The sequence below is a fragment of the Hibiscus syriacus genome, unplaced genomic scaffold, assembly GCF_006381635.1.
Source record: "Hibiscus syriacus cultivar Baekdansim isolate YM2019G1 unplaced genomic scaffold, ASM638163v2 tig00111390_pilon, whole genome shotgun sequence".
Taxonomy (NCBI): domain Eukaryota; kingdom Viridiplantae; phylum Streptophyta; class Magnoliopsida; order Malvales; family Malvaceae; genus Hibiscus; species Hibiscus syriacus.
In genome coordinates, this window is record NW_024063077.1 from 1,136,024 (window position 1) to 1,163,855 (window position 27,832).

The 27,832-nt window shown below is 34.2% G+C and overlaps 1 protein-coding gene and 2 long non-coding RNA genes across 3 annotated transcripts; 2 read left to right on the forward strand and 1 right to left on the reverse strand.

Moving 5' to 3' along the window:
- Positions 1 to 26,600, forward strand: LOC120160111. Its single transcript, XR_005519411.1, has 4 exons — positions 1 to 126; positions 1,848 to 1,856; positions 19,806 to 19,815; positions 26,590 to 26,600. It is a non-coding gene; the product is annotated as an uncharacterized LOC120160111 (long non-coding RNA).
- LOC120160110 lies at positions 2,184 to 2,656 on the forward strand. The gene is made up of 2 exons (XR_005519410.1): positions 2,184 to 2,525; positions 2,620 to 2,656. It is a non-coding gene; the product is annotated as an uncharacterized LOC120160110 (long non-coding RNA).
- Positions 4,462 to 6,563, reverse strand: LOC120160108 (ubiquitin-60S ribosomal protein L40). The gene is made up of 5 exons (XM_039170550.1): positions 6,393 to 6,563; positions 6,212 to 6,298; positions 5,706 to 5,808; positions 4,811 to 4,877; positions 4,462 to 4,674 (listed from the first exon to the last, which is right to left on the reverse strand). Exons 1-5 carry the CDS (start codon positions 6,493 to 6,495, stop codon positions 4,648 to 4,650), a joined length of 387 nt encoding a protein of 128 aa, XP_039026481.1. The 5' UTR covers positions 6,496 to 6,563; the 3' UTR covers positions 4,462 to 4,647.
- Positions 26,601 to 27,832: the final 1,232 nt, after the last annotated feature.

Consider the following 27,832-nt stretch of genomic DNA (forward strand, 5'->3'; position numbering starts at 1 on the left):
GTCCCATGTTTTTATGCTTAGATCAAAGTTGTTGACTCATGTGATGACTCAATAGATGATATTCTTATTTCTTTCGAGACTAAGCACCGTAGGAAACTGCTTTATAGTATCTCTTTTTTATTGAAGGTATACATGGGCATGACCATGTTTCATGGTCACATAGAGTTCAAGTTGATATGAATAATACTTTGAGTATTTTAAATATATTTTTAAAATAATTTAGTAATTTAATTTTTTAATATTTTTATATTTTAAATTTAGAATATTTTTATTTAAAAAAATCAAATAATCCCTTGAACTTTCTCAAAAATCAATTTGGCCATTGAACTCAACCAAACAAAATTAATTTAGCCCATCAACTACGTCATCAACCACCGTGGACAACCACAACAACATCGTTAACAATCATGTCAACACTATGAACTATCACGTTAACATCGTAATAAATAATAATCAATGATGAAATGGTTAGTTAAAGGGTCACATTGTGTCTTTTTTTTTCTGAGTTTGAGAACCATATTGAGTGTAAAAATAGTTTGAAGGCTACATTAATTTCTTTGGAAAAGTTTGAGGGTCTCACATATCATTATACCTATATATTTTAATAAAATATAAGAATGATTAAAATGATAATATTAATTTTCGATGAAAAAATGGGATTCGAAGACACAATTATGCATGACGAAGAGACACATAATACCCCTTATTAAAAACATCATCATTTACTTCAGAATAAAATAATTCTATCTTAAAAAATCGTTGTGGTTTTAACCTAATTCGAAAATCAATCGATTTGATATGAATCCGATTCAGAAATTATTCGATCGATTCGATATGAATCCGATTCAAAAATTAATTGATTTGATATTGATCTGATTCTAAAAATTAATTTGACTCAATATTGACTAAACCTAACTTACCATATATTCGAATAAAATTTGAACTATATCTAATCCAACATAGATCAAACCTTAAGTAAATACAATCTAGACCCAAAATAATCCGACCCGACTCGTTTACCACCTATATTGTAGCATATTTGAATCTAACAAATGAATTTTAATGTTGCTAGCAGTATTTTTGAATCCAAAACTAAAAGAATTGAGTGCCTTAAAATAAAACTAAGGGTTAAATTTCTAATATACGATTAGCACATGAATTTAAAATACATTTTAACCTAATTTATATAAGACCAGAAAGGTTGTAATTTAGAATTTCAATATTTGAATAACATAAATTAATATTATTAAGACAATATTTTTAAAAAAGAACAACTTTTAATTTTTTTGTATAATGGTTATTTAGATTTTTTAATTTAAATATTAATTAAATAAGGTTTTATTCATTTTTACTTTTTAAATTTAAATATTTAATAAATCCTCATTCTTTTGATATAAAAGAATTTTGAAACCTAAATTTTACACGATACGGAGAGAGAATGTCATACGATAGCTAGCCCTATTGGTTAGGAGATCACATCAAACAACAGTCTTAATCACTTGAAACCAATCTTACAATCGTAATATTAAAATAAACAAAAAAGAATAAAGTATACAAATAGTCTCTGATTATTAGATGTCATTTTGTTAAGTCTTTTAATTTAAAAGTTATAAAATGATCTATCGATTATAAGGCGTTGTTTTGTTGAGTCCATCAATTATTAAAAAGTATAATTGGTCACCCAACTATTTATATGTTCTAAACTCATCTTTTTTGTTAAAATTTTGATGTATGTCTGAACTAGATATTAACATGTTGATTGAAATATGATAAAATCATATTTTAATGATGTCGACTAGTATTGTCCTTGCTTTCAAGTTTGGCTCGATGACATAATCTAAACATAGAGCAAATTCGTAAAATATAGTTCAAACGATTCTTGGATCAAATTTTATCCTATTTCAGTCAATAAATTAATGTCCAACTCAGACGACCGCTAATTTTTTAACAGAAAAGGACGAGTTCGAAACATATGAATATTCAGGTGGTCATTTTGTAACTTTTAATAATAAGAAGATTTAACAAAGCAACACCCTATAGTCGATAGACTATTTTATAACTTATAATAGTAGAAGACTTAACAAAACAACGACTCATAAACGGAGACCATTTGTGTACTTTACCAAAATCAAAAATGAATTATATAAAGCTCTCTTACAAGTTGCAACCTTATAGATCCAGTAATGGAGAGAGTATGATCCAGTTGCACGTGAAGAATTAGCATAACAGGAACCTCAAACTCCATGGAAGAAGCAGCAGAACAAGAGGAGGTTCAGTGACGAGCAGATCAGGTTGCTCGAAACCATTTTCGAATCCGAGACCACGCTCGAACCGATAAATAAGTTGCAGGTTACGAGAGAACTCGGACTCCGGCCTCGCCAGGCTGCTATATGGTTTCAAAACAGACTTAGCTCGATGGAAGTTAAAACGGATCGAGCAAGATTACATAACACTCAGAGCTGATTACGACAAATTAACATCAAGATTCGATTCCATGAAAAAAGAGAAAGTCTTTAATTCTACATGTACTCCATGTTCATAAGTGTGAGTTTGTTTTAAGAGAAATTACCTTCTTACAGGGTCATAAAACGTCTAGTATTCTCTTTTCTTCATTTTCAGTTCAAGAAGCTTAGCTTATTGGTTGCTGAACCTCATGGCATAAATAAGGGTAGTACATGTGCCAGGGAACACCAACTGAAAAATTGCATCCTATAAACACATGCTTTATTAATTTTTTTTTATAAAATTTTAAGAGGAAGCATGCCTATATAAATTTAGGGAGTGACGAAAACAGATTAAACTAGTGATTTATTGTGGGAGAGAATGCGACTAAACTATGGCTAGGAAAAGTAGGTTTTGAAGTTATGGTTTTGGGATAGTCCAATTGAATAATTGATTTAAATATTGACAACTATTATTTAGTACGAACCCAATAATTTTGATGATAAATGAATTATTGTTATACTTTGAGATCTCGGGTTCGAGCAATAGGAATGTCAAAAATACAAGCGTTCAATGATAAATGATTGAACAGATACTGCTTTATGCATACCTCAAGTTAATTAAAAAAATTAGAGGTTTAATCATTGAAAAAAATAATAAGTTGACTTTGGACAAAATGAGATGCCTGCAATTAGAACTCATATATTCTTTTTGTCCTACTAAAATTATCATTAGTTGACTTTCAATGATAGAAGTTTAAAACCGTAATTATTTTAAATGTTTAGATTTTATAAAATATATATTTTAAAATTATTTGATTAAAAAATGTATAAAAAATGAACAATAATAAATCTTATAAATAAAAAAAATTAAAGTTAAAAAATTTTGATCATGAAGAATAATTAAATGATAATTTTAATGAGAAAGAATATCATATTATACATTAAAACAAAACTCATGTATCCCATATTTTCAAATGGAGTGATTTTTTATTTCTCAAACTCAATCGTAAATCTACCAAGTAACTATTAGGATAATCCTAAAAAAATAACAAATCTCCTTACATTTGACCCTAGAGAAACTCATTACAACTTCTTACGATCTTCAAGTTTAATCTAACATTTTTCTTTACAGATCCTAACTAGGGTTCTTATCGAGCGAGTCGATTGTGAGTTTAACAATGTACTTGTGAATTTAACAATGTTCGTTAAAAAATTTTGCTGCTCGACTCGACTCGTTGCTCGTTAAGTCACTAAAAATTTTACCTTGTTTTTTAACTATAAGTAAAATCTATTAATACTATATAAAACTTAATATAAAAATATAAATCAACAAATTTAACCAAAATAATTATAAAAAAAATTGTACGAAATAATTTCAAAGTCTAAACTCCAAAATAACAAACCACATACACCAAACTAACATGTTAAAACTAAAGTAACAATCCATAAATACGTCAAACTAATATTTTAAAAATATTCTTGAATAAAAAAAAGAAGTTTAACGATACAGAATCAATATTAAATATAAGGAAATAAATATCTCTTCACTCTATTTACTGTTGCTTGCAAATTGCAATCATCAAACTACTAAAAAAAATTATAAAAAAGATTAACGAGTTGCCTGCGAGCTTTTTGGGTCGAGTTAGATTTTACTCAACTCAACAATTACGGTCTCGAGTTGAGTCAAACCGAGTCAAGTACTGACCGAGTTTTGATCAAATCGAGTTCGAACATGAACTACTCAACTCATTATGCACCCCATTCCTAACTCGAGTTTTGAAATGCAAAACCCTTGGAAATTTCTAAACCTTTATTTTAGCTTCTTCAGTGGAGAATTCAGAAAAGTTTCAACCATTTAACTGTACTTCCAATGCCGTAATCTCAACCATACTTTTTTTTTATAAAGACAAGCAGCATCTAAAGATAATTTTAAATGAGTACGATATAATAATTACTGGAGTGCCGTGTTTGCACGCAAAAGCAACAGCAAGCATCAAAACATAGAAAAGACACCATCTTATCAAAAACCAACAATTCATTATCAAAGATTAAACAGAATCACAAATACGACGACTTTCAAGCCGAATTTAAAGCCAACTTTAAGATAGTCAAGATCTCTTGTTTTTTAGAACTATGCCTTCCTAAAAAAACAACCAGAAATCTAATAGTAAAAGCAGAATTTCATCCCTCAACATAAGCATCTCTACTTGATCTTCTTCTTTGGCCTCAACTGCATTACCAAGAAATAGTGAATGTCAATCGGATGCACAATTAAAAGCACAAACATCGATGACTTCTACAAGACGAAGTCTTATAGAGTAGTGGCTCACACAAATGAACTAATAAGATGGATACTAATGGTTTACCTGATTGCTGTGTCCACACTTCTTTTTCCTGCAGTTCACAGCACGGGGGTGCAGACGAGCATAACACCTACAGAAAGGATATCACCCCATTCATCAGTACATTTTCAGTAGGGAAATTCAGAAAGGATTTCTGCACAAAATGCAAGCCCCATTTTATAAATAAAGAGAATGTAATTTTATACGCAGTTATATAGTATTCTTCTGCCCACATAGAATCAGCAGCAGACTTGAAATATTTGAAAATTAATGGAACATAAACAATTATATATACACTAAACTAAATTAAATTACATTAGCCCCTCAAAACTTATGCCTTACAGGTGAAAAAGTATAAGATTGTATTTTTATGTCTTCTCATTTTATACAGACTTCTACATAACCTTGTTGCCCTTGTAGTATCTTATTCCACTAACATTTCCAAATTATCAACTTTTACTGGAACATATACATAAGCTTTTAAATCATTTCACGTATTCTATTTTATATGGTATTGAATGAAGAATGTTTCTTCTTTATATGGCTTAAACATGTGTGCTAGTTTAAAATATTTAATTTTATCCCAAGAAAGGAAACACAAAAGTAATTTTTTTAAGTTAGAAAAGGAGATTAAGATAGCACAATTAATACGTAAATACATATGTAGTATATATGTAGATATGAAAATAATAACAAATCAGATCAGTTTGCAAGAAATTTAATAAAAAAGGTTATTTCCCCCAAAACTAAATGTCAATATTCACTACCGTTAGGCAAGATGCCTAGGGAAAGTCTTAACAAGATGCATATACAAGATATAAAAGATGATACACCAATGAACAATTCATTTCGAATGAACTTTGCAAATCAAGATTATTAAACAATTAAAATTATGGGTAAGAGGGAAGTGTAGACATACTTGCGGCAGATCATCTTGTCTTGATTGTATTTCCTAGCCAATGCCATCAAAGAAGGCTCGATAATGCCACCACGAAGCCGCAGAACAAGATGTAAGGTTGACTCTACAAAATTCAACTCAAAAAATCACTTCAAACATCGACATAAACATAAAACTAGAATAAACATCAGGTATAGGAAGGGAGGACCGGAGGAGCTCAAGCTTTCAATTCAACATCCTAATTTCCATCCTAAACAAGAAACCAATTTTTTCTCGTTACATAGATCCTATAAAATCATCTAAATACTGCTAATATAGTTCTACTGACTGCTATAAAATCCTATTCAGCTACTTCTATCACTTTCTCAACGGGTAAACATTATCCAAAAATATCCACAGTTTCGATTCGGAGTTCAAAATGGAACAAAATAGAACAAAAATACTTCTAAATTGTAATATCTTCCGTCTAAAATTGAGTAAATTTTTTATCGACAATCAATTCAGGGCTGATAACGACCAATATGTACCTTTCTGAATATTGTAGTCAGCAAGAGTACGGCCATCCTCGAGCTGCTTTCCGGCGAAGATCAACCTCTGCTGGTCAGGTGGGATACCTGACAAAATTTTAACCCGAACCGTCGAATCCACCCGATCCACAAATAAAATCATCAACAAATTCCATTCCTATAGCATATAGGAAGCGCATACCTTCCTTATCCTGAATCTTAGCCTTGACATTGTCGATAGTGTCGCTGGATTCGACCTCCAGGGTTATGGTCTTACCCGTTAGGGTTTTCACAAATATCTGCATTTTCCCAACTCTGCTTCTCTCTTTGTCCCAGTCGGCCCTTCCCGTTTACAAGTTCTTTTATACGTGGCTTTGTTGCGTATTAGGGCTTTTGGCTGTATGTTTGGTTATAGGGTTATTTATTACTTTTTTCAGTTTGGAAACAGTGTTAATAATATTCTCCCAACCAAACAAACCTTCACACAAACTTAGGTACGTGCCCGAAGGAAGCCTCTCTCGCATAGTCGGTAGACAACCTCCTATTCGAGTTTTTAACTAGTTAAAATGATATACTTCATACTAAGCTAGAAAAATTTACGAGTTACTAGAAAAAATAATATAGTAAATTTTAAATTTATTAATAAAATTAATATTTATATGTTAATTTTTTAAATACAATATAAATGTATTTAAGATTCATGTTCGAATTCGAGTTTGATCTTCAACTGATTTAAGTTTAATATATTTTTTTATTTTAAGATTTTTTGAGTTTCAATTCATAGTTTTGAGATCAAGTCAAGCTTGAAAATTTTAGGCTCGCGAGTTTTCAAGTTGTGTCTAGCTTCATTTCAAAATTTTCAATTCGAATCGAGTTCAGCAATATTCGAGCTCGACTCAACTCGTTTATAGCCCTACTCTACACTATTCAACCAAACGTCAATTGGACAAGACGGAAATATATAATGTAAAAAAATTATCATTTAATTAAATATTTATTTAGATATTTACTTTCTTTTTGAGCATTTAAGTCCTTTTTTTGGGATAAAAAGATTTCTCTATAAATAAAAAATTCTTACTTAATAAATAATAAATGATTAATACACTAAAATAAGGGGTTTTATCTAGGGATGTCAACTCAACCCGAATCCGACGGGTTCCGACCCGACCCGATCGGATCGGATTTTTTTAAAAAAATTTCGGGTTCGGGTTCGGGTCGGGTCGGGTTTTTTTTAAATGTACTGTTCGGGTCGGGTTTAGGGTGAAAAAAATCCGACCCGACCCGACCCGAAAAATATATATAATTTTATCCTATATATTTAGGGATAATTACAATAATGTCCCTCCATATATAATTTTTTTTAATTAAGTCACTATTTTCATTGAATAAAATTTTTTTTATTATTATTTCGGGTCGGGTCGGGTCGGGTGAAACCTTAATTTCGTCGGGTTGGGTCACGGGTGAAAAACCCTTTCTTCTCGGGTCGGGTCGGGTGGCCCAAAAACCCGACCCGACCCAACCCATTGCCATCCCTAGTTTTATCCTAAAATTAAATATTGAGAGTTAAAATATTTAAGAAAAAAGAATAAAAGTTAAAGTAATTATTTGATCAAAATTTACGATGGGCTATTTTGCCATAATATTTAAGTGCTCCGTAAAGAAGTCTGCATGTATAAGGTTTTGTTGAAAACATTTTGATATTTCGATATAACAAATTAAGTTAAATGAATTTTAAGATTTTACAAATGATTTTCTAAGGTATATTCGAATTAATTAATCGGATATCAAATTATTACTCCAAGTCTTTCAAGATAAATTTTAATCCTTACTAAATGTGTAAAATTGTGATTTGTACTTAAACTATTTTTGAAACAATTTTCACAAAGTATTTTGAACCAAAATCAAGTCTTAAATCAAAATTTCAAAGGCATGCACCGATGCATCAATCCATGCATCGATGCACCATTGAATAAATTGAACATCGAATGCATTTCATGCATCGATGCACTCTCTATGCATCGATGCACTTGGGTTTTTATTAAAACATCGAATGCATTTCATGCATCGATGCACAAGCAATGCACCGATGCACTCATGCTATTTTCAAACATCGAATGCATTTTATGCATCGATGCACACTTGGTGCACCGATGCACTAAGTGTTCCAACGATCAAAATATTTGAATTTTACACTGATGCACCGATGCACTATGGTCATGCATCGATGCACCGACACTCCCAACTAGTTTTATTAATTGTTTTCACACAATAACGACTCTATTGACTCCACTAATCATCCTCAACGTTCAGAAGTGATTCAAGGTGTATTTAAACAAGCTTAGAAGCCATTGATCAAAACAAGAAACAACAAGCAACTAGAATCAAGAGAGAATCAAAGAGAAAGCATCAAACCTCAAGTTTGAGCATTTCAAGCCTATTTTTTATTCAATATTCATTTTTCTTCCAAGAACACTACTTGTACTCAATTGTATTCTTTCTTGAGCGTTCTTTTCTTTTTTCTGGAATTGTGCAAACAATCTACCTTGTGAGGATTTCCTTGTAAGTTTGCAAATTTGTATTGTTCTCTTTGGGAGAGAGTGTTCTCAAGAATTTGGGGTATAATTCTTGAGGATTTGTAAGGTTACTCTTTGTCCTCAAAAGAAAGACAAATTAGTGAATTTGTGGAAAATCCTTAGTGTGGATAGCTAAGGTAGTGGACATAGACTTTGGTTGAGAAAGTCGAACCACTCTAAATCGATGTGCAATTACTTTCAATTTTCTGCAAAAGCTTTCACCAAATTTTTAATTGCCAATTCACCCCCTCTTGGCCGATTCTGTCAATCGATTAACTCAATAATTGGTATCAGAGTCTAACTCATTTGAAGGTTTAATCGCCTCTTGAGTCGATTCGGGAAGAGTTACATCGATAATCAAAGTCATCAATGGCCTCTACTTCAAACTTCGACTCTGGTCTCGATTCGATGCCCGTCAGCAAGTCTCATTTCTTCAATGGGGCTAACTATGCCTATTGGAAAAATAGGATGATGTACTTCATTCAAGCAAGTGACATGGGAGCATGGAATGCCGTAGAAGAAGGATACATCAAGCCTCTCACTCATCCAAGATTGCGGAGTGAAGGAGAGACAAGAATGTTCCAGCTCAACTCCAAAGCCATCCATATCATATTTTGTGCTCTTGGACCAGATGAATACGGAAGAGTTTAATCTTGTACAACCGCCAAAGAATTATGGGACAAACTGCAAGTCACTCATGAAGGTACCGATGAGGTAAAGAAATCTAAAATTAGTATTCTAACGCATAGCTATGAAAATTTCAGAATGAAACCAAATGAAGATATCAAAGCTATGACAGATAGATTTTCAACGATTGTCAATGGTCTTAAATCATATGGAGAGATCATTTCAAATGAAAAGCTTGTGAGGAAGTTAGTATACTCCCTTCCAAAATCGTGGCAATCAAAGAAGACGACAATCATCGAGTCTAAGAACCTAACGTCCTTAACTCTTGAAGAACTAATCGGTTCCCTTCTCACTCATTGACGAGACACCAAAGGAGAAGGAGAAGAAGAAAAACATTGGAGTTGCTCTCAAATCCACAAAAGATGAGAGTGATTCAAATGACGAGGAAATGGCATTATTTACCAAACGATATAGAAAGTTGATGATGCCCAACCGAGGAAGAAAATTCAAACGTCATGAAGGCTTCAAAACTGAATCGAAGGAGAAAAACCCGATCATTTACTATGAATGCAAAAAGCCGGGGCATGTCAAATATGATTCCCCACAATTGAAGAAAAAGGGTCAATCCAAAAAAAAAAAACACAAGGCTCATGTAGCTACATGGAGCGATGAAGAAGGTTTCGATGAAGAGGGACAAGAAGTTGCAAACTTGTGCTTGATGGCTATCGGGGAAGATTCTAAGGTAACCTCTAACTCATTCGATTTGGATGAATTATCTTATGATGAGTTATTAGAGGATTATAATGGGTTGGCTTCGGATTATAAGACTATTTTCAAAATACAAAAATGATATTTCAAAATTGAAAAACGAAAATAGTCTTATATCTAAGACCAACAATGAGCTTGAAAGTAAGATCAAAGAATTGCAAATCAAAATTAATGATTTTGAAAAGAAAAATACTGATTTGCATAAGTTACTTTCAAAAGTTCATGATGATCATCAAAAGAAGATTGATGATCTTAAAACTTCTTTTAATAAGGTTGGAACAACAAGTTTTGAAAAAGGTGAGAATTCAAAATCCAACTTTGTTAAGAAACGTTTTAGAAGCTACAATCATAGAAGTCCTCAACGAACCTTGAATGGTAAAATTGTTAGGAGTATATGGATTCCTAAAGAATTCATTACTACTAAAGATAAGGATGTCCTTCATAAATAGATACCAAAGGGGACAATGATTTTAGAAACTAATGAATATGGACCCAAAAGAATTTGGGTACCAAAAATTAGAAATTAATCTATGTTTGTAGGAAAAGGAGCATTACTACTAGGAACGAGAAACAAATCCAAATTCATGGTACCTTGATAGTGGATGCTCTAGACACATGACCGGAAACAAAAGCCAATTCATAGAGCTTAACGCCAAAAATGGAGGAGAAGTGACTTTTGGTGATAATTCAAAAGGTCACATTGAAGGTATTGGTACTATAGGTAATACCTCTTCCATACAAATTAAAAATGTGTTATATGTGAATGGATTAAAGCATAATCTATTGAGTATTAGTCAATTATGCGATAAGGGATTCAATGTCATGTTTGAAATTAATGGTTGTAAAGTTATTGACATTGCATCTAATCGGATTATGCTTGTTGGTCATAGAATAGGAAACATATACATGGTGCATTTAGATTCTATTGATATAACTAATTTGTGCCTAGTTGCTAAGAATGAACATGATAGTTGGTTATGGCATAGGAGACTAGGACATGCTAGTATGAGTGTTTTGCAACGGCTAATTCAAGGAGACTTAGTAAGAGGGATGCCTAAGCTTAAATTTGATAATGATAAAATATGTGATGCTTGTGCTAAAGGAAAACAAAAGCGAATTTCTTTTAAATCCATTAATGACGTATCAACTAGTAGAGTATTACAATTGATCCATATAGATCTTTTTGGGCCAACTAGGACTACTAGTTTGGGTGGAAAACAATATGCATTTGTCTTGGTAGATGACTATTCTAGATATACTTGGGTTATATTCTTAAGTACTAAAGATGAAGCATTAGAAAATTTCATCACATTTTTAAAAGTAATCCAAAACGAAAAAGGTTATTCTATCACTAGTGATAGAAGTTATCATGGCACTGAATTTGAAAATCTTGGATTTAATGAGTTTTGTAATTCTAATGGTATTAGCCATAATTTTTCAGCACCTAGAACCCCTCAACAAAATGGAGTTGTTGAGAGGAAAAATTGAACTTTAGAAGAAATGGCTAGAACCATGATTTGTGAAAATAATTTGCCAAAATATTTTTGGGCGGAAGCCACAAATACCGCTTGTTATGTTGTAAATCAAGTAATGATTAGGCCAATTTTAAAGAAAACTCCATATGAAATTTTCAAAAATAAAAAGCCTAACATTAGCTATTTTCATCCTTTTGGATGTAAATGTTTTGTTTTAAACAACGGTAAAGAAAACCTTGGCAAATTTGATGCAAAAAGTGAGTTATTCCTTAAATTCTAAAGCTTATCGAGTATTTAATAAAAGAACTTTAGTTGTAGAAAAGTTTATACATGTTGTTTTCGATGATAATCTCCTTCCGAGGAAGGATTCTTGTGTTAATGATGATGTAGGTATTGTACAAGCAAATGACGTTAGACATGACGTTGGAGAATCATCATCAAAGGAAGAAACGAAAGATGAGGAAACTCATGATCCTCTCGAGAATCCAACCATTGAAGAAAGGGAAGTATCTTATCCAAGAGAGTACAACTATGGCAAGGATGGTGAGATTATAAGTGATCCATCAAAAGGGGTAACAACTCGATCTTATCTTAGAAATATTTGTAATTATGTTGTACTTATCTCATGCATAGAGCCTAAGAATATTAAAGAAGCATTTAATGATGAACATTGGATTATGGCTATGCAAGAAGAGTTAAATCAATTTGAGAGAAGTAAAGTATGAACATTAGTTGAAAGGCCTAGTAATAAATCTACTGTAGGTACTAGATGGGTATTTAGGAATAAGCTTGATGAGAGTGGTAATATAGTGAGAAACAAGGCTAGACTTGTTGCTCAAGGGTATACTCAAGAAGAGGGCATAGACTATGATGAAACATACGCTCCCATAGCTAGGATGGAAGTAATTAGAATGTTATTAGTATTTGCATGCTTTCATGAATTTAAATTATATCAAATGGATGTTAAAAGTTCATTTTTAAATGGTTTTAAAAAAGAAGAAGTGTATGTGGAACAACCTCCAGGTTTTGAAGATTCAAAATTTCCGGATCATGTTCTTAAATTGTCAAAAGCACTTTATGGTTTAAAACAAGCTCCTAGAGCTTGCTATGAAAGATTGTCAAACTTTTTAATTGAAAAAGGTTTTTCAAAAGGAAAGGTTGACACTACATTGTTTTTAAAGCATAAAGATAAAGATTTATTAGTAGTTCAAATTTATGTTGATGATATAATATTTGGATATACTAATGATGTTCTTTGCCAAGAATTTTCTAAGCTAATGCAAAGCGAATTCGAAATGAGCATGATGGGGGAGCTCTCATTTTTCTTGGGACTCTAAATCAAGCAAAGAAAAGATGGCATCGTCATCAATCAAGCTAAGTACGTCAAAGATATGCTCAAGAAATTTGGACTGGAAAATGGCAAGCCTCATGACACTCCAATGACCTCTTCAACAAAGCTTGACTTAGATGAAGGAGGTAAATGTGTAGATGTTAAATTATATAGGTCAATGATTAGATCTTTACTGTATCTAACTGCAAGTAGACTGGACATTATTTTTAGTGTTTGCTTATGTGCTAGATTTCAATCATGCCCTAAGGAATCACATTTACTAGCTGTTAAGAGAATCTTTAGATACCGTAAGGACACTCCTAGTTTAGGACTTTGGTATCCTAGAGACTCTAGCTTTAGCTTGCATGCCTTTTCTGATGCGGATTATGGAGGATGCAAATTAGATAGGAAAAGCACCTCCGGTACTTGCCAATTCCTTGGAAATATGTTGATTTCTTGGTTTTCAAAGAAACAAAATTGTGTTGCATTATCTACCACTGAAACGGAATACATTTCAGCCGGTAGTTGTTGTGCACAAGTTTTATGGATGAAACAACAACCTTTTGATTATGGAATTGAAGTAGGTACTATTCCTATCAAGTGTGACAATACTAGTGCTATTTGTCTCACTAAAAATCCCATCCAACACTATAGAACTAAGCACATTGAAATAAGACATCACTTTATTAGAGACCATGTCACTAAGGAAGATGTAGTTCTAGAATTTGTTGATACTTTGCATCAATTAGCAGATATCTTTACAAAGGCTTTAGACAAGGAAATATTTTGGACACTTAGGAGAGAATTAGGTTTGACCAACCTATCTTCACTTAGTGTTTAAAATAATTTTAGCACTTTTAAGAATAAATGAAAAATGCTTATAATAATAATTTTTGATTGCATTCTTTGCTATTAGTTAGGGGGAGTTTATGTTGCTTGAGGAAAATTAATTTTATGTTCAAATAAAATTTAAAGGATTAATTTGATTGATTGAACATGATTAATCTTCAATATATGAGTTGCCAATACCACTAAATCTAATTAATTTAGCATTTTAAGTGTTTAAAATAGATTTTTGACATTTCTGTGCTTCATGTATCGATACACTTAACAGTGCATCGATGCATCCCTTTGAATGTGCATCGATTCATCCTCTTACTCAAAATCATCGAAAAATCATCGGTTTCTTCATTTTCTCAATCCGTCGGGTTTTGGGTTAAAATGCCTCATTTTCTTTATTTTCTCAATCCCTATAACTAAAAACTCTCTTGCCATTCGTCCCTCTCTCACTCTAAATCATCCTCTTACTCAAAATCATCGAAAAATCATCGGTTTCTTCATGTTTTTCATCTTCAAAACCTGCTTATATCATTAAATCGTGCAAAACAACTCCTCATCCCTCTCAATCCAAATTTTCAAGGTAATATTTCAAAAACCTCTATTTTATTTATTTATGATTTTAGAACTAATTTTGATTAGTTCAAGGATGAACATTATATCGGGCATTGATTGTTTGTTGGTTTTAAACTAGATTTTACTACCAATTTTGTCAAAAACAAACAATTTTCAAGATTTTTCTTTGAATTTCAAAATTAAAAAAACATTTATGATTTCAAAAATTAGTAATATTTTTTATTTAATTGTTTTGTTTTCATGAAAACTATATTATGATTATCAAATATTATTTTGAAATAGTTTTTCAAAAATGCCCATCAGGATATGGTTTAGAGAACCTTGAATTATTGAGGACTCATTTGAGTTTTGGGATTGATTGTGCATACATGTGTTTCAAATTGCAGGTGATATTCCTTATTCCAATTTCCTTTAATCATGTCAAACCCTAAACGCCCTAGAACTTCGTCAAGTCATTCTCGTTCAAACCAACCTTCTAATCCCATTCCTCAACCTCCTAATAGCCTATTAGGATCTTGCTTTAATATGCTTGAACTTCGGAGAGAAGAATTGTACCATAGGTACATGGATTCTTTCCAATCTTATAGAATTAGGGAAGAACGTATTCCATCTCTACAAGCCATGATAGACTTTAAATTTGAATACCTCCCGATTCTTAGAACATGGAAGTTTGATAAACTATTCTCTCTTAGACCTGTCCTCTTTCATCAATTAGTCCGCATTTTCTATTCTAATGCGGTCTTTATTCAAAACGAAACTCAATGTGGAACTATAGAAATTAGATCCTACCTTTTAGGACAATATATTCTTATTGATTCCGCAACTATAGCTTCAAAATTTGGGTTAGAAGATGATGGTGTCTATGATGAAAAAGAAACTGTGGATTATCCATATCTCCCAAACGCTAGTGTTAGTACCCTTCGATCTCATCACGATCGTTTTCTTCATTTAATGATCTCATGGTGGTTTCGACCATCAGCGGGTAGGTACTCCACTCTTCGTGCTAGGGATTTATGGTGGATGTATTGTATTAAGAATAAGATCAAAATAAATCTTCCACAGATTATCTTTAGTGTTCTAGTCGATACCGTAAATATTATCCCATCCAAACATGTTGAAATATTAGTTTATGGTTGTCTTCTTAGCAATCTCTTTATCAAACTCGGTTTGGATGTCTCTCTTGACAATCCTATTCCTCTTCCAAACCCAATCAATCTCACATCCTTGAAGAAAGCAGATTGGAAACAAGATGAGGTAACCGGTCAATGGGTTATTAGACCCAAAAAGCAAACTCCGGGAGCTAGTTCCTCACGAGCTGCTCCTAGCTCCTCTCGTGCTCCTCCTCCTCCGGCTCCGGCTTCTGACGATGATCCTGAATTTCAACAGCTTATGCAAGACATCGATGATCACGTACCCGATGACGAGCCTGCACCGGAACCAGCTCCACAAGAAGATCAAATGCCTCCAATTTTTCGTTTGTTTTTGGAGACATTTGATTTACGGTATGATTCCATCGAATCCTACTTGACTGCTACTCACGAAGCAGTAAATCAACGCTTAGACACTTTGGAAACTCGTCAGATGGAGTTTTAAAGGGAGCTGCTTGCACACATGGATGCTCTCTCTCTTAAGATACAAGCCCGATTTCCTCCTCCGCCTCCCGATCCTTCTATGGATGATTAGACTTATTTTAGTTTGATTGTATTTGGTATTAAACTTAAAACTTGGATTGATAAAACATTTTGCTATTTTTGGAGTTGAATGATTGGTTGTTTGAACTTATTATAAATATTTGGTTTGGTTTAATTCTTGCATCATTTACATATTAGTTGCATTATGACCAATTATGCAATTTCACATTTTATTATGAATATTGATTATGAAACTAATGGCTAATCTCTCTTTTGATCTTAGCAGCTTAATCTTTAAGTTTCTAAATATAAATTGGCTAAGTTTTTCAAAACCTTGTGTCAAGTTATTTTAGAGTCTTTTTGATTTAACAAAAAGGGGGAGAAGTGTAAAATGTTATAGTAAGGGGGAGTAATTTCAAACTTGATTTTCAAAATAGTTTTTCAAAGAAAATATTAAAATTACTCAAGTGTTTTGTTATATCAAAAAGGGGGAGATTGTTGAAAACATTTTGATATTTTGATATAACAAATTAAGTTAAATGAATTTTAAGATTTTACAAATGATTTTCTAAGGTATATTCGAATTAATTAATCAGATATCAAATTATTACACAAGCAATGCACCGATGCACTCAGGCTATTTTCAAACATCGAATGCATTTTATGCATCGATACACACTTGGTGCACCGATGCACTAAGTGTTCCAACGGTAAAAATATTTGACTTTTACACTGATGCACTATGGTCATGCATCGATGCACCGACGCTCCCAACCAATTTTATTAATTGTTTTCACACAATAACGGCTCTATTGACTCCACTAATCATCCCCAACGTTCAGAAGTGATTCAGGGTGTATTTAAACAAGCTTAGAAGCCATTGATCAAAACAAGAAACAACAAGCAACTAGAATCAAGAGAGAATTAAAGAGAAAGCATCAAACCTCAAGTTTGAGCATTTCAAGCCTATTTTTCATTCAATATTCATTTTTTTTCAAGACCACTACTTGTACTCAATTGTATTCTTTCTTGAGTGTTCTTTTCTTTGTTCTAAAATTGTGCAAACAATCTACCTTGTGAGGATTTCCTGGTAAGTTTGCGAATTTGTATTGTTCTCTTTGGGAGAGAGTGTTCTCAATAATTTGGGGTATAATTCTTGAGGATTTGTAAGGTTACTCTTTGTCCACAAAAGAAAGACAGATTAGTGAATTTGTGGAAAATCATTAGTGTGGATAGCTAAGGTAGTGGACGTAGACTTTGGTTGAGAAAGTCGAACCACTCTAAATCGCTATGCAATTACTTTCAATTTTGTGCAAAAGCTTCCACCAAATTTTTAATTGCCAATTCTCCCCCTCTTGGCCGTTTCCGTCAATCGATTAACTCAACAGGTTTCTTTGAATATATTGAACCCAACACTTTTACTTGCTTTAATAATTTTGATTCGTTTACTTTTGAAATTTTTCCTTGCTCGACTACACTTTTCTGCACACCATACTTTACAATATGTCTTGCCTAGACAATACTTTCCCATTCGTTTATTTCCTTTAGAATTACTTGTTTTTGTTTCGATAAGAATTTCAGGGCTAGTTCGTCATACGTAGTTATAGCTATAGTAAAATATCAATAATTCTCACTAATCCTGATGTGATCACAACTACACAAATGGATCCTGAAGTTATGCCCAAAGGACCTATCACTTGTGCAAAGACAAAATAATTCAGGAAAGTACTTTCTCATAAGTGCCTTAATGTTTTTAAATCTTTTAATGAGAAAGAACAATTAGATAAGAGGTTGTTTAATATGATACATATTGAATATTAAATAACCTATAGTCACATTTTTATAATATACATATTATATAAGTTTATATACTTAGTTTATTTTCTTATGTTATGCATGTAGGCACATTCGGCCAAAACTTGGGAGCTGCATTGGAGCTAAATGGAGCATGTAACAGCAAGGAAACTTACATGGGATCGATTAGGAGAGCACAAGGAACAATTGGTGAAAAGTTTTCTGGAGGCCGTGAGCTCATAGCTGGATTGAACTGAAGTTTTGAGCTACAAGATGACCTCATTTCAGCTGGGGAATTGCACCATCATCATCACCACTTAGGACGCTTCAAATATGTCCTAAGTCAAAATTTGTGAAATCGTACCTCTTCGCGAATAGTTGCCACCTCAAGAGGAACCTTTTCACAAGGATCTGCCCAAACGTTCACCATGTTACAAGTCATCTAAGGCCAACTCACCACCAGCTCATTCACACCCAAAGTAGCTCAAACATGAAGGGTTACCTTTCCAAACATTGTGACCTTTCATGAATGATGCTGCCCATGAAGATGCCTTTTCAATAAGGAACACGTGGATGAAGAGATCACACCTATTGAAAGCTTAAATCACCAAGAGATATGAGCTAAAGGATCCATGCCTATTTCGGCCACATCACATGCCATGCACATGAGAGCCTTTGGCGCCAAACATGAAGAGACACACCACCATTCGGCCAAGGGAAGAAAATGGCGCCAAGATGAACAAGCATGCCCATTCGGCCAAGGGAGATGTCTTCCCATCCTTATCCGAATCATTAAGGCTTTTCATGAAGAGTTAGACGAACCATCACAAGCCCAAAGGAATTATTTATTCATCTCAAGCATTATGTATTTTCCTAGAGACATGTATCTAGCCGAAACAACTTGTAACCATTCAGCCAAGCCCTCTCATTTTCTATAAATAGAGTGGCTTGCCCTCATTTGTACCCATCTCATCTCTTATATAAAACATACTCTTGTGAGTTAATTTCTCTTCAAAGTTCTTTGTGAACTTTATCGATTAGGCAAGTATAATTGATATACTTGTGGCGTCATTCTTTTCATCTTGATTCCAAAATTCCTAGATTGATATCTAGTGGGTTGAAGAAACTATCACCACCCCTCAAGCAAGTTTGTGAAGAACAGGATTGTGCTTCTTAGCATTGTTTCCTCTTTGGCGTGCTTGAGATACAACATCACCATCTCCATTGCACCATCAACACCATCAACATCAACCAACAAGACCATCAATTTCGCAGCCATCTCTATACCATTCTTTTAAATTCATTTCTTATCTTATTATTCCATTTATCCTTCCATTACTAAACATATTTATTTCTTATCTTATTTGCAACCCAAGCTTATAATCAAGGACATCAGTACTTGTCAATCCTAGATCAGGACACAATAAGGCTATCTACTCTCTTCCATCAAAGCGTGTAGATTCGTCTTACATCAAGTGGTAATCAGAGCATAGTTGGATTGACAACAAAAGTGTCATTGGCGTGCAAAGCAAAAAGAAGTTCAAAAGCAAAAAAAAAGACTCCTTCAACAAAATTGGAGTGCAAAAAGAAAGAAAAGACAAAAAAAAATCAGAATAGAAGAAAAGAAAAATAAGAATTTCAATAAGAAGCAAAGCCAAAGAAAGTTTGTTCTACCATTGCAAGTACATCAAAGAGGCCATCTACACTAAGAGAAGATAACCTTATTGTTTCTTGAGAAAGGTTGCAGTAAGTGTTGTTTCTTGAATTGTAAGTCACCTCTTTCTTTTCTATACGTTCATTTTCCTTGTCTTCAACCATTTTATCTTTTAATACCTTTAAATCCTTTCTTATATCTTTCCATTTCTTCTTTTCTTTTCAACCCTAACCTATTTGCAGCCGACGCACATAAGGAAAGAGTTAACTTGCTTTAATCTTGAGTAAGTTCTTCAAAGGACTTAGCAAGAGAAATTGAGTGGAAAAAGGCTATTAAGAGAGTGAGATCAGAAGGGGAATTGTTAAAAGCCAAATATATATATATATTCCCGAGAGTAAACACGAGTGTTGAGTGGAGTGATCCTATCATTTCTTTGGAGTGAATTTGTGAGACTTTATGAGTGTGCTGGTAAGGTTTATATTGTTTTATTATCTACTAACAATGTCTCAAGTTTCAGGACAAGTTTTTGTAGTGAAAAGAGCCTTGAATATTCAGTCCATGGAGAATAATCAAAGAGAGAACATTTTTCACACTAGATGTCACGTAAACAACAAAGTTTGTTTCATGATTATTGATGGAGGAAGTTGTACCAATGTTGCAAGCACTTTAATGGTGGCTAAACTCAGACTCAAGACACTTAAACATCCTACACCATACAAGCTACAATGGCTAAATGATGGAGGAGAAGTTAAAGTCACCAAACAAGTCAACATTTCCTTTTCAATTGGGAAATACCAAGATCAAGTCCTTTGTGATGTCATTCCAATGAATGTGTGCCATATACTTCTAGGGAGGCCTTGGCAATTTGATAAGAAGGCTATTCATGATGGTTTCACAAACCGGTACTCTTTCTATCACAATGAAAAGAAATTCATATTTACTCCTCTTTCACCAAATCAAGTGTCTGAAGATCAAGATGCTTTGAAGAAAAGCATTGAAGTTTTCAAATTTATAAAGGAGGAGGAACCAACGAAGATGAACATATATGCTGGAGGAAAAGACATTAGGAAACATTTGTTATCCTACAAAGCTCTAATTGTACTTAGGTACAAGGAAAGCTTAATTTTGACTAACATTCCAGAAGGCTTGCCTTATTCTATTTCATCTTTATTGCAGGAATTTGAAGAGTTATTCCCAGAAGATATTCCTAGTGGATTGCCACCTATTAGAGGGATTGAACATCAAATTGACTTCATATCGGGTGCATCCATTCCAAACCGTCTAGCATATAGAAGTAACCCTGAAGAAACTAAGGAGCTTCAAAAAAAAGTTGAAGAATTAATTGACAAAGGATACATACGAGAAAGTTTGAGTCTATGTGCTGTTCTGATGTTACTTGTGCCCAATAAGGATGGTTCATGGAGAATGTGTGTAGACTGTCGTGCTATCAATCAAATTACCATCAAATACCGACATCCTATACCAAGACTTGATGATATGTTGAATAAATTGAGTGTAGCCACTATGTTCTCTAAAATTGATTTAAAGAGTGGATATCATCAAATCAGAATGCGAGAAGGAGACGAGTGGAAAACCGCATTCAAAACAAAGCAAGGATTATATGAATGTATGGTGATGCCTTTCGGATTAACAAACGCTCCAAGCACCTTCATGAGGTTAATGAATCATGTACTCAGACCATTCATTGGTAAGTTTTGTGTGGTTTATTTTGATGATATTCTGATTTATAGTCATGACTTGGAATCACATATGCAACATTTGAGGTATGTTCTTGAAACCCTTCAAAAGGAAAAGCTTTATGCAAATATGAAGAAATGTGTCTTTTGCACTAACAGTTTAACCTTCTTAGGCTTTATTGTAAGTTCACATGGACATGAAGTTGATCCTGAAAGATCAAAGCCATTAAAGAGTGGCCTACGCCTACTTCAATCAGTCAAGTCCGAAGTTTTCATGGTCTTGTAAGTTTTTATAGAAGGTTTATGCCTAATTTTAGTTCTATTGCCGCCCCCTTAACAGGGATCATTAAAAAGAATTCTATCTTTTCATGGGGCAAAGAACAAGAAGATGCCTTTAACAAAATGAAGGAATGTTTAACCAAGGCACCTTTACTTGCATTACCTAACTTTGATAAGACTTTTGAAGTGGAATGTGATGTTTCTGGAATCGGAATTGGGGTTGTTTTGACTCAAGAAGGATGACCCATTGCATATTTTAGTGAAAAGTTGAATGGTGCTTTGTTAAACTATCCAACTTATGACAAAGAGATGTATTGTCTCATAAGGGGACTTGAAGTTTGGCAGCATTATCTTCTACCAAAAGAATTTGTCATACACACCGACCATGAAGCTTTAAAACATATCAAAGGCCAACATAAGTTAAACAAGCGACATGCCAAATGGGTGGAGTTTTTGGAGTCATTCCCTTACGTCATTCATTACAAGAAAGGTAAAGAAAACATTGTAGCTGATGCTCTCTCTCGAAGGTATGTTCTCCTTAATGCTCTTGATTCAAAGTTAATTGGGTTTTCATATATTAAAGATTGTTATGCTACTGACCATGACTTTGAAGAGAAGTATAAGGCTTGTGAGAAAGGTGCATATGAAAAGTTTTATAGGCACGAAGGATATCTATTCAAACAAGGACGCCTATGCATTCCTCAAGGATCCTTTCGAGAAGTGCTTGTTCGAGAAGCACATGAAGGAGGTCTCATGGGTCATTTTGGAGTAAGCAAAACATTGGAGATTTTGAAGCAACACCTCTATTGGCCTAAGATGAAGAGAGACGTTGAAAGGGTATGTGAATGATGTGTCACTTGCAAAAGGGCAAAATCAAAGGTTATGTCTCATGGACTTTACATGCCTTTACCTATTCCTCAAGCACCATGGGTTGACATATCAATGGACTTTGTGATGGGACTACCAAGGACCAAGAATGGACGAGATTCAATATTTTTTGTTGTAGATCATTTTTCCAAGATGACACATTTCATACCATGCCACAAGACAGACGATGCAACACATGTGGCCAACTTGTTCTTTAAAGAAATTGTGAGATTACATGGCGTTCCAAGAACTATAGTTTCCGATAGAGATGTCAAATTTCTTAGCCATTTCTAGAGGACGTTATGGAGTAAGATTAGGACAAAGTTGCTATTCTCCATAACATGTCACCCTCAAACAGATGGGCAAACTAAAGTGGTGAATCGAGTACTATCAACATTGTTGAGATATATCATCAAAAAGAACATCAAATCTTGGGAGGAATGCTTACCACATGTTGAATTTGCATATAATCGGGCAGTCCATTCAACAACCAAGATGTCACCATTTGAGGTAGTATATGGATTTAACCCCTTAACACCTTTAGAACTTCTTCCTTTACCTCAGGAACACATGATCAACGAAGATGGCAAGAGCAAGGCTGAGTTCGTTAAGAAACTTCATCAGCAAGTTCGAGACAATATAGAAAAACGAATAAGATAATATGAACAACAAGCAAATAAGGGACGCAAGCCACTAAAATTAGAGGAAGGTGATTGGGTGTGGGTGTATTTTAGAAAAGAACGTTTCCCTTCCCAAAGGAAATCCAAATTGTTACCTAGAGGAGATGGACCATTCAAAATCATCAAGAAGATAAATGGATCTACCTGGTGAATACAATGTAAGTGCAACTTTTAATATTTCAGATCTTTCTCCATTTGAAGACAATGACGATTTGAGGGCAAATCGCTCAAAAGAAGGGGAGGATGATGTGATCACAACTACACAAATAGATCCTGAAGTTATGCCCAAAGGACCTATCACTCGTGCAAAGGCAAAACAATTCAGGGAAGTACTTTCTCATAAGTGCCTTAATGTTTTTAAATCTTTTAATGAGAAAGAACCATTAGATAATAGGTTGTTTAATATGCTACAAATTGAATATTAAATAACCTATAGTCACATTTTTATAATATACATATTATATAAGTTTATATACTTAGTTTATTTTCTTATGTTATGCATGTAGGCACATTCGACCAACAATTGGGAGCTGCATTGGAGCTAAATGGAGCATGTAACAGCAAGGAAACTTACATGGGATCGATTAGGAGAGCACAAGGAACAATTGGTGAAAAGTTGTCTGGAGGCCGTGAGCTCATAGCTGGATTGAATTGAAGATTTGAGCTACAAGATGACCTCATTTCAGCTAGGGATTGCACCATCACCACCACCACTTAGGACGCTTCAAATATGTCCTAAGTCAAAATTTATGAAATCGTACCTTTTCGCGAATAGTTTCCACCTCAAGAGGAACCTTTTCACAAGGATCTGCCCAAATTTTCACCATGTTACAAGTCATCTAAGGCCAACTCACCACTAGCTCATTCACACCCAAAGTAGCTCAAACATAAAGGGTTACCTTTCCAAACATTGTGACCTTTCATGAATGATGCTGCCCATGAAGATGCCTTTTCAATAAGGAACACGTGGATGAAGATATCACACCTATTGGAAGCTTAAATCACCAAGAGATATGAGCTAAAGTATCCATGCCTATTTCGGCCACATCACATTCCATGCACATGAGAGCCTTTGGCGCCAAACATGAAGAGACACACCACCATTCGGCCAAGGGAAGAAAATGGCGCCAAGATGAACAAGCATGCCCATTCGGCTAAGGGATATGTCTTCCCATCCTTACCCGAATCATTAAGGCTTTTCATGAAGAGTTAGCCAAACCATCACAAGCCCAAAGGACTTATTTATTCATCTCAAGCATTATGTATTTTCCTAGAGACATGTATCCAGCCGAAACAACTTGTAACCATTCGACCAAGCCCTCTCATTTCCTATAAATAGAGTGGCTTGCCTTCATTTGTGCCCATCTCATCTCTTATATAAAACATACTCTTGTTAGTTAATTTCTTTTCAAAGTTCTTTGTGAACTTTATCGATTAAGCAAGTATAATTCATATACTTGTGGCGTCATTCTTTCCATCTTGATTCCAAAATTCCTAGATTGATATCTAGTGGGTTGAAGACACTATCACCACCCCTTAAGTAAGTTTGTGAAGAACGGGATTGTGCTTCTTAGTATTGTTTCCTCTTTGGCGTGCTTGAGATACAACATCACCATCTCTATTGCACCATCAACAACATCAACATCAACCAACAAGACCATCAATTCCATAGCCATCTCTATACCATTCTTTTAAATTCATTTCTTATCTTATTATTCCATTTATCCTTCCATTACTAAACATATTTATTTCTTATCTTATTTGCAGCCCAAGCTTATAATTCAAGGACATCAGTACTTGTCAATCCTAGATCGGGACATAATAAGGCTATCTACTCTCTTCAATCAAAGCGTGTAGATTCGCCTTACATCAAATCCTTGAGGAGGCGATAACTCTACTTACTATTATATTACTTGCATTGATTGTGTACACTTGAACAGATTTTCTTGCCTTAGCATATACATTCACAAGCGATCAAGTTTTTGGCTAAGTTGTCGGGGATTGGCAACTGACAGAATTTGGATAATTTTTTCCATAGCAAATTTTTATATTTATTGTCACATTTTATTTATTTAGGTTAACTTGTTTATTTTCTTATTTTCTTTTGAAGGTTTTTTCGTTGCATGACCCTGAGATCTGCTGGTGAACCATTAGAACCATTTGACCCTAAGATCGAACAATCATTCAGACAAAGGCAACATAAACAACGTGCCGGAGACTATATGAATCAACTACAATATCAAGTCGATAATAATATGGGAGATCAGGCAGGCCCTGATGTCACGACAAATAATCTTCCTATAGAGGTTGCAAGACCACAAGCAATATGAGATCACTTGAATCCTATTCTTGAAGATCTAAACCTTGGAATCATGGCACCTGAAATACAGACAACCCATTTTGAACTTAAATCGGTGATGTTCAACATGCTAAACTCCATCGGTCAATTAGGTGGCTTGCCTAATGAGGATGCTAGACAGTATGTCCGTGCATTCCTTGAAGTGTGCGATTCGTTCAGGCAACAAGAAGTGCATGACGATGTGCTGAAGCTTAAACTTTTCCCTTATTCTCTATGTGACCGGGCAAGAGCTTGGCTTAGTGGGATTCCTTCTAGATTAATGGAATCTTGGGCATACTTATGCAAAAGTTTTTTGCTTCGCTACAACCCTCCCAACATGCACACCCAGCTCTGCAATGACATTTCAAATTTTCGCCAAGGCGATGAGGAATCTATGTACGAGTGCTGGGACATATATAAAAGCTTGCTTCGCAAGTGCACTAACCACAGATTCCATGACTGGACTCAAGTCATGATGTTTTACAATGGAGTCAATGCACCCACTAGCATGATGTTAGACACGTCGGTAAATGGCAATTTGCTCGATAAATCACCCGAGGAAGCCTTTGATATCCTCGATCGGATATCCAATAATGACTATCAATACCCGACTACAAGGCTTAAGACCAGTAGAAGAATATCTGGGGCGTATGAACTTGATAATAAGGATTCCATTTCTGCCCAACTTTATGCTATAACTAAGATGCTTAAAATTTTACAGTGTTCAATAACAACCCCTACTCTAATACATATAATCTTGGATGGCGACAACATCCAAAGTTTTCATGGGATAATCAAGGGAATTATTCAGACAATTTTAACAAGCCACAACAAAATATTTTTGAACACTCAAGTTTGCAACATCAACAGATGCCATGGCATGGTAATTATGGTCTCAACAAAAGATTTCATGGCTTCAACAAAAATCATGATATAAGAACACTCATCAACAATCAAGAATCAAAGTAATCTATTGCAAAGTCAAGCAGCTCTATTACAAATCCATAGCTCATCGTTGAGGGCATTGGAGAATCAAGTGGAAAAATTTGCCATGACATTACATTCCCACCCACAAGGAAGTCTCCCTAGTGACACTCAGGTCACTACTTCTCAAGGAAAAGAGTAATGCAGTGCACTCACATTTTGGAGTGGTACTCAGATTAATCTTGAAAATAATTTTGGGGGAGAGCGACCAAAAAAGTTTAGACAAGGCACCACACATGAAGAACTTGAAAATCAATATGAGATTGCTGAATATGTATAACCAGCTAAGGAGAAGGAAATAAACGAGGGTTTGACAAGTCAGCACACTAATGGTGAAAATTATTTGCTAAGGAAAAAGTTGCTTCCCCACTTGTAGCGGATGAAGTTAGACCTCCACCATCTTTCCCTTAATGGTTGAAGACATAATGATGAGAATCAGTTCAGAAAATTTGTTGATGTCCTTGATCAGTTGCATATCAATGTGTCGTTACTTGAAGTCATTGAGAAGATGCCTTACTGTGCCAAATTTCTAAAAGACATTGTCACTAAGAAGAGAAAAGTGGAAAGAATAGAAACTGATTCAACGATAAAAAAATATTGTTCGACAATGAGTAAACTTCCGTCAAAGCAAAAAAATCCTGGAGGCTTTGTTATACCATGTTCCATCGGTGATATATATGCTGGAAGAGCACTTTTTGACTTGGGGTCAAGCGTAAATATGATTCCCAAGTTCATCTCTTTGAAACTTGGAATGGGTAATGCTCGATATACACTGTGATTTTACAACTAGCTTATGGATCACATGTTCGTCCCGAGGGCAGAATTGAAGATGTAATTGTTAAAGTAGACAAGTTTGTCTTTCCAGTTGATTTCCGCATTTTAGACTGTGAAGCTGATGAAAATTCCTCTATTATCCTTGGACGCCCATTCTTAGCTACATGGCATATTATAATAGGCTGTGAGAATGGAGAGTTCACAATAAGGATGGTTGATCAAAGTGTTACAATCATTGTCTTCATCACTCTTAAATATATTGATAATTCTGAAGAATGTCATTATATTGAAGACGTTGACTCATTGGAGGAAGTTTGAACAAAAAATTATGGTCGAGGCAAATTGTTACATCTTAACGAGTATGATAAATTTTGCCAAGACAAAATTCTCTAGAAGGAGGAATGTGAAATTGTTTGCCAAGACGATGTTTTACAATATGAGGAACTCAACATTTGTTGCCACAACAAAATTTTCCTCATCGAAGCAATCAAATTTTTTTACCTAGGCGAAAGTTTCTCAACTGAAATAGATGAAAGACACACTGAGAGAAGAACACGTCCAGAGTCTAAGGAAAATTCATTGAAAGAAAAATAATCTAGTTTACTTTAAGCTCGACCTAGTATGAGATTCGAACCCCTTAATTTCAATGAATTTATTCCTCCAAAACCTTCACTACAGCATGCAACTACCTTAGAACTTAAACATTTCCATCACATTAGAAATACGCTTATTTAAGTAGTGATGAAACTTTACCGGTT

Coding starts and splice junctions, on each gene's coding strand:
- LOC120160108 (XM_039170550.1), bottom strand. CDS start 6,495: ATGCAGATATTTGTGAAAACCCTAACGGGTAAGACCATAACCCTGGAG. Junction 6,299..6,392: donor TAAGATTCAGGATAAGGAAG/GTATGCGCTTCC, acceptor AAATTTTGTCAG/GTATCCCACCTGACCAGCAG. Junction 5,809..6,211: donor TGACTACAATATTCAGAAAG/GTACATATTGGT, acceptor TGAATTTTGTAG/AGTCAACCTTACATCTTGTT.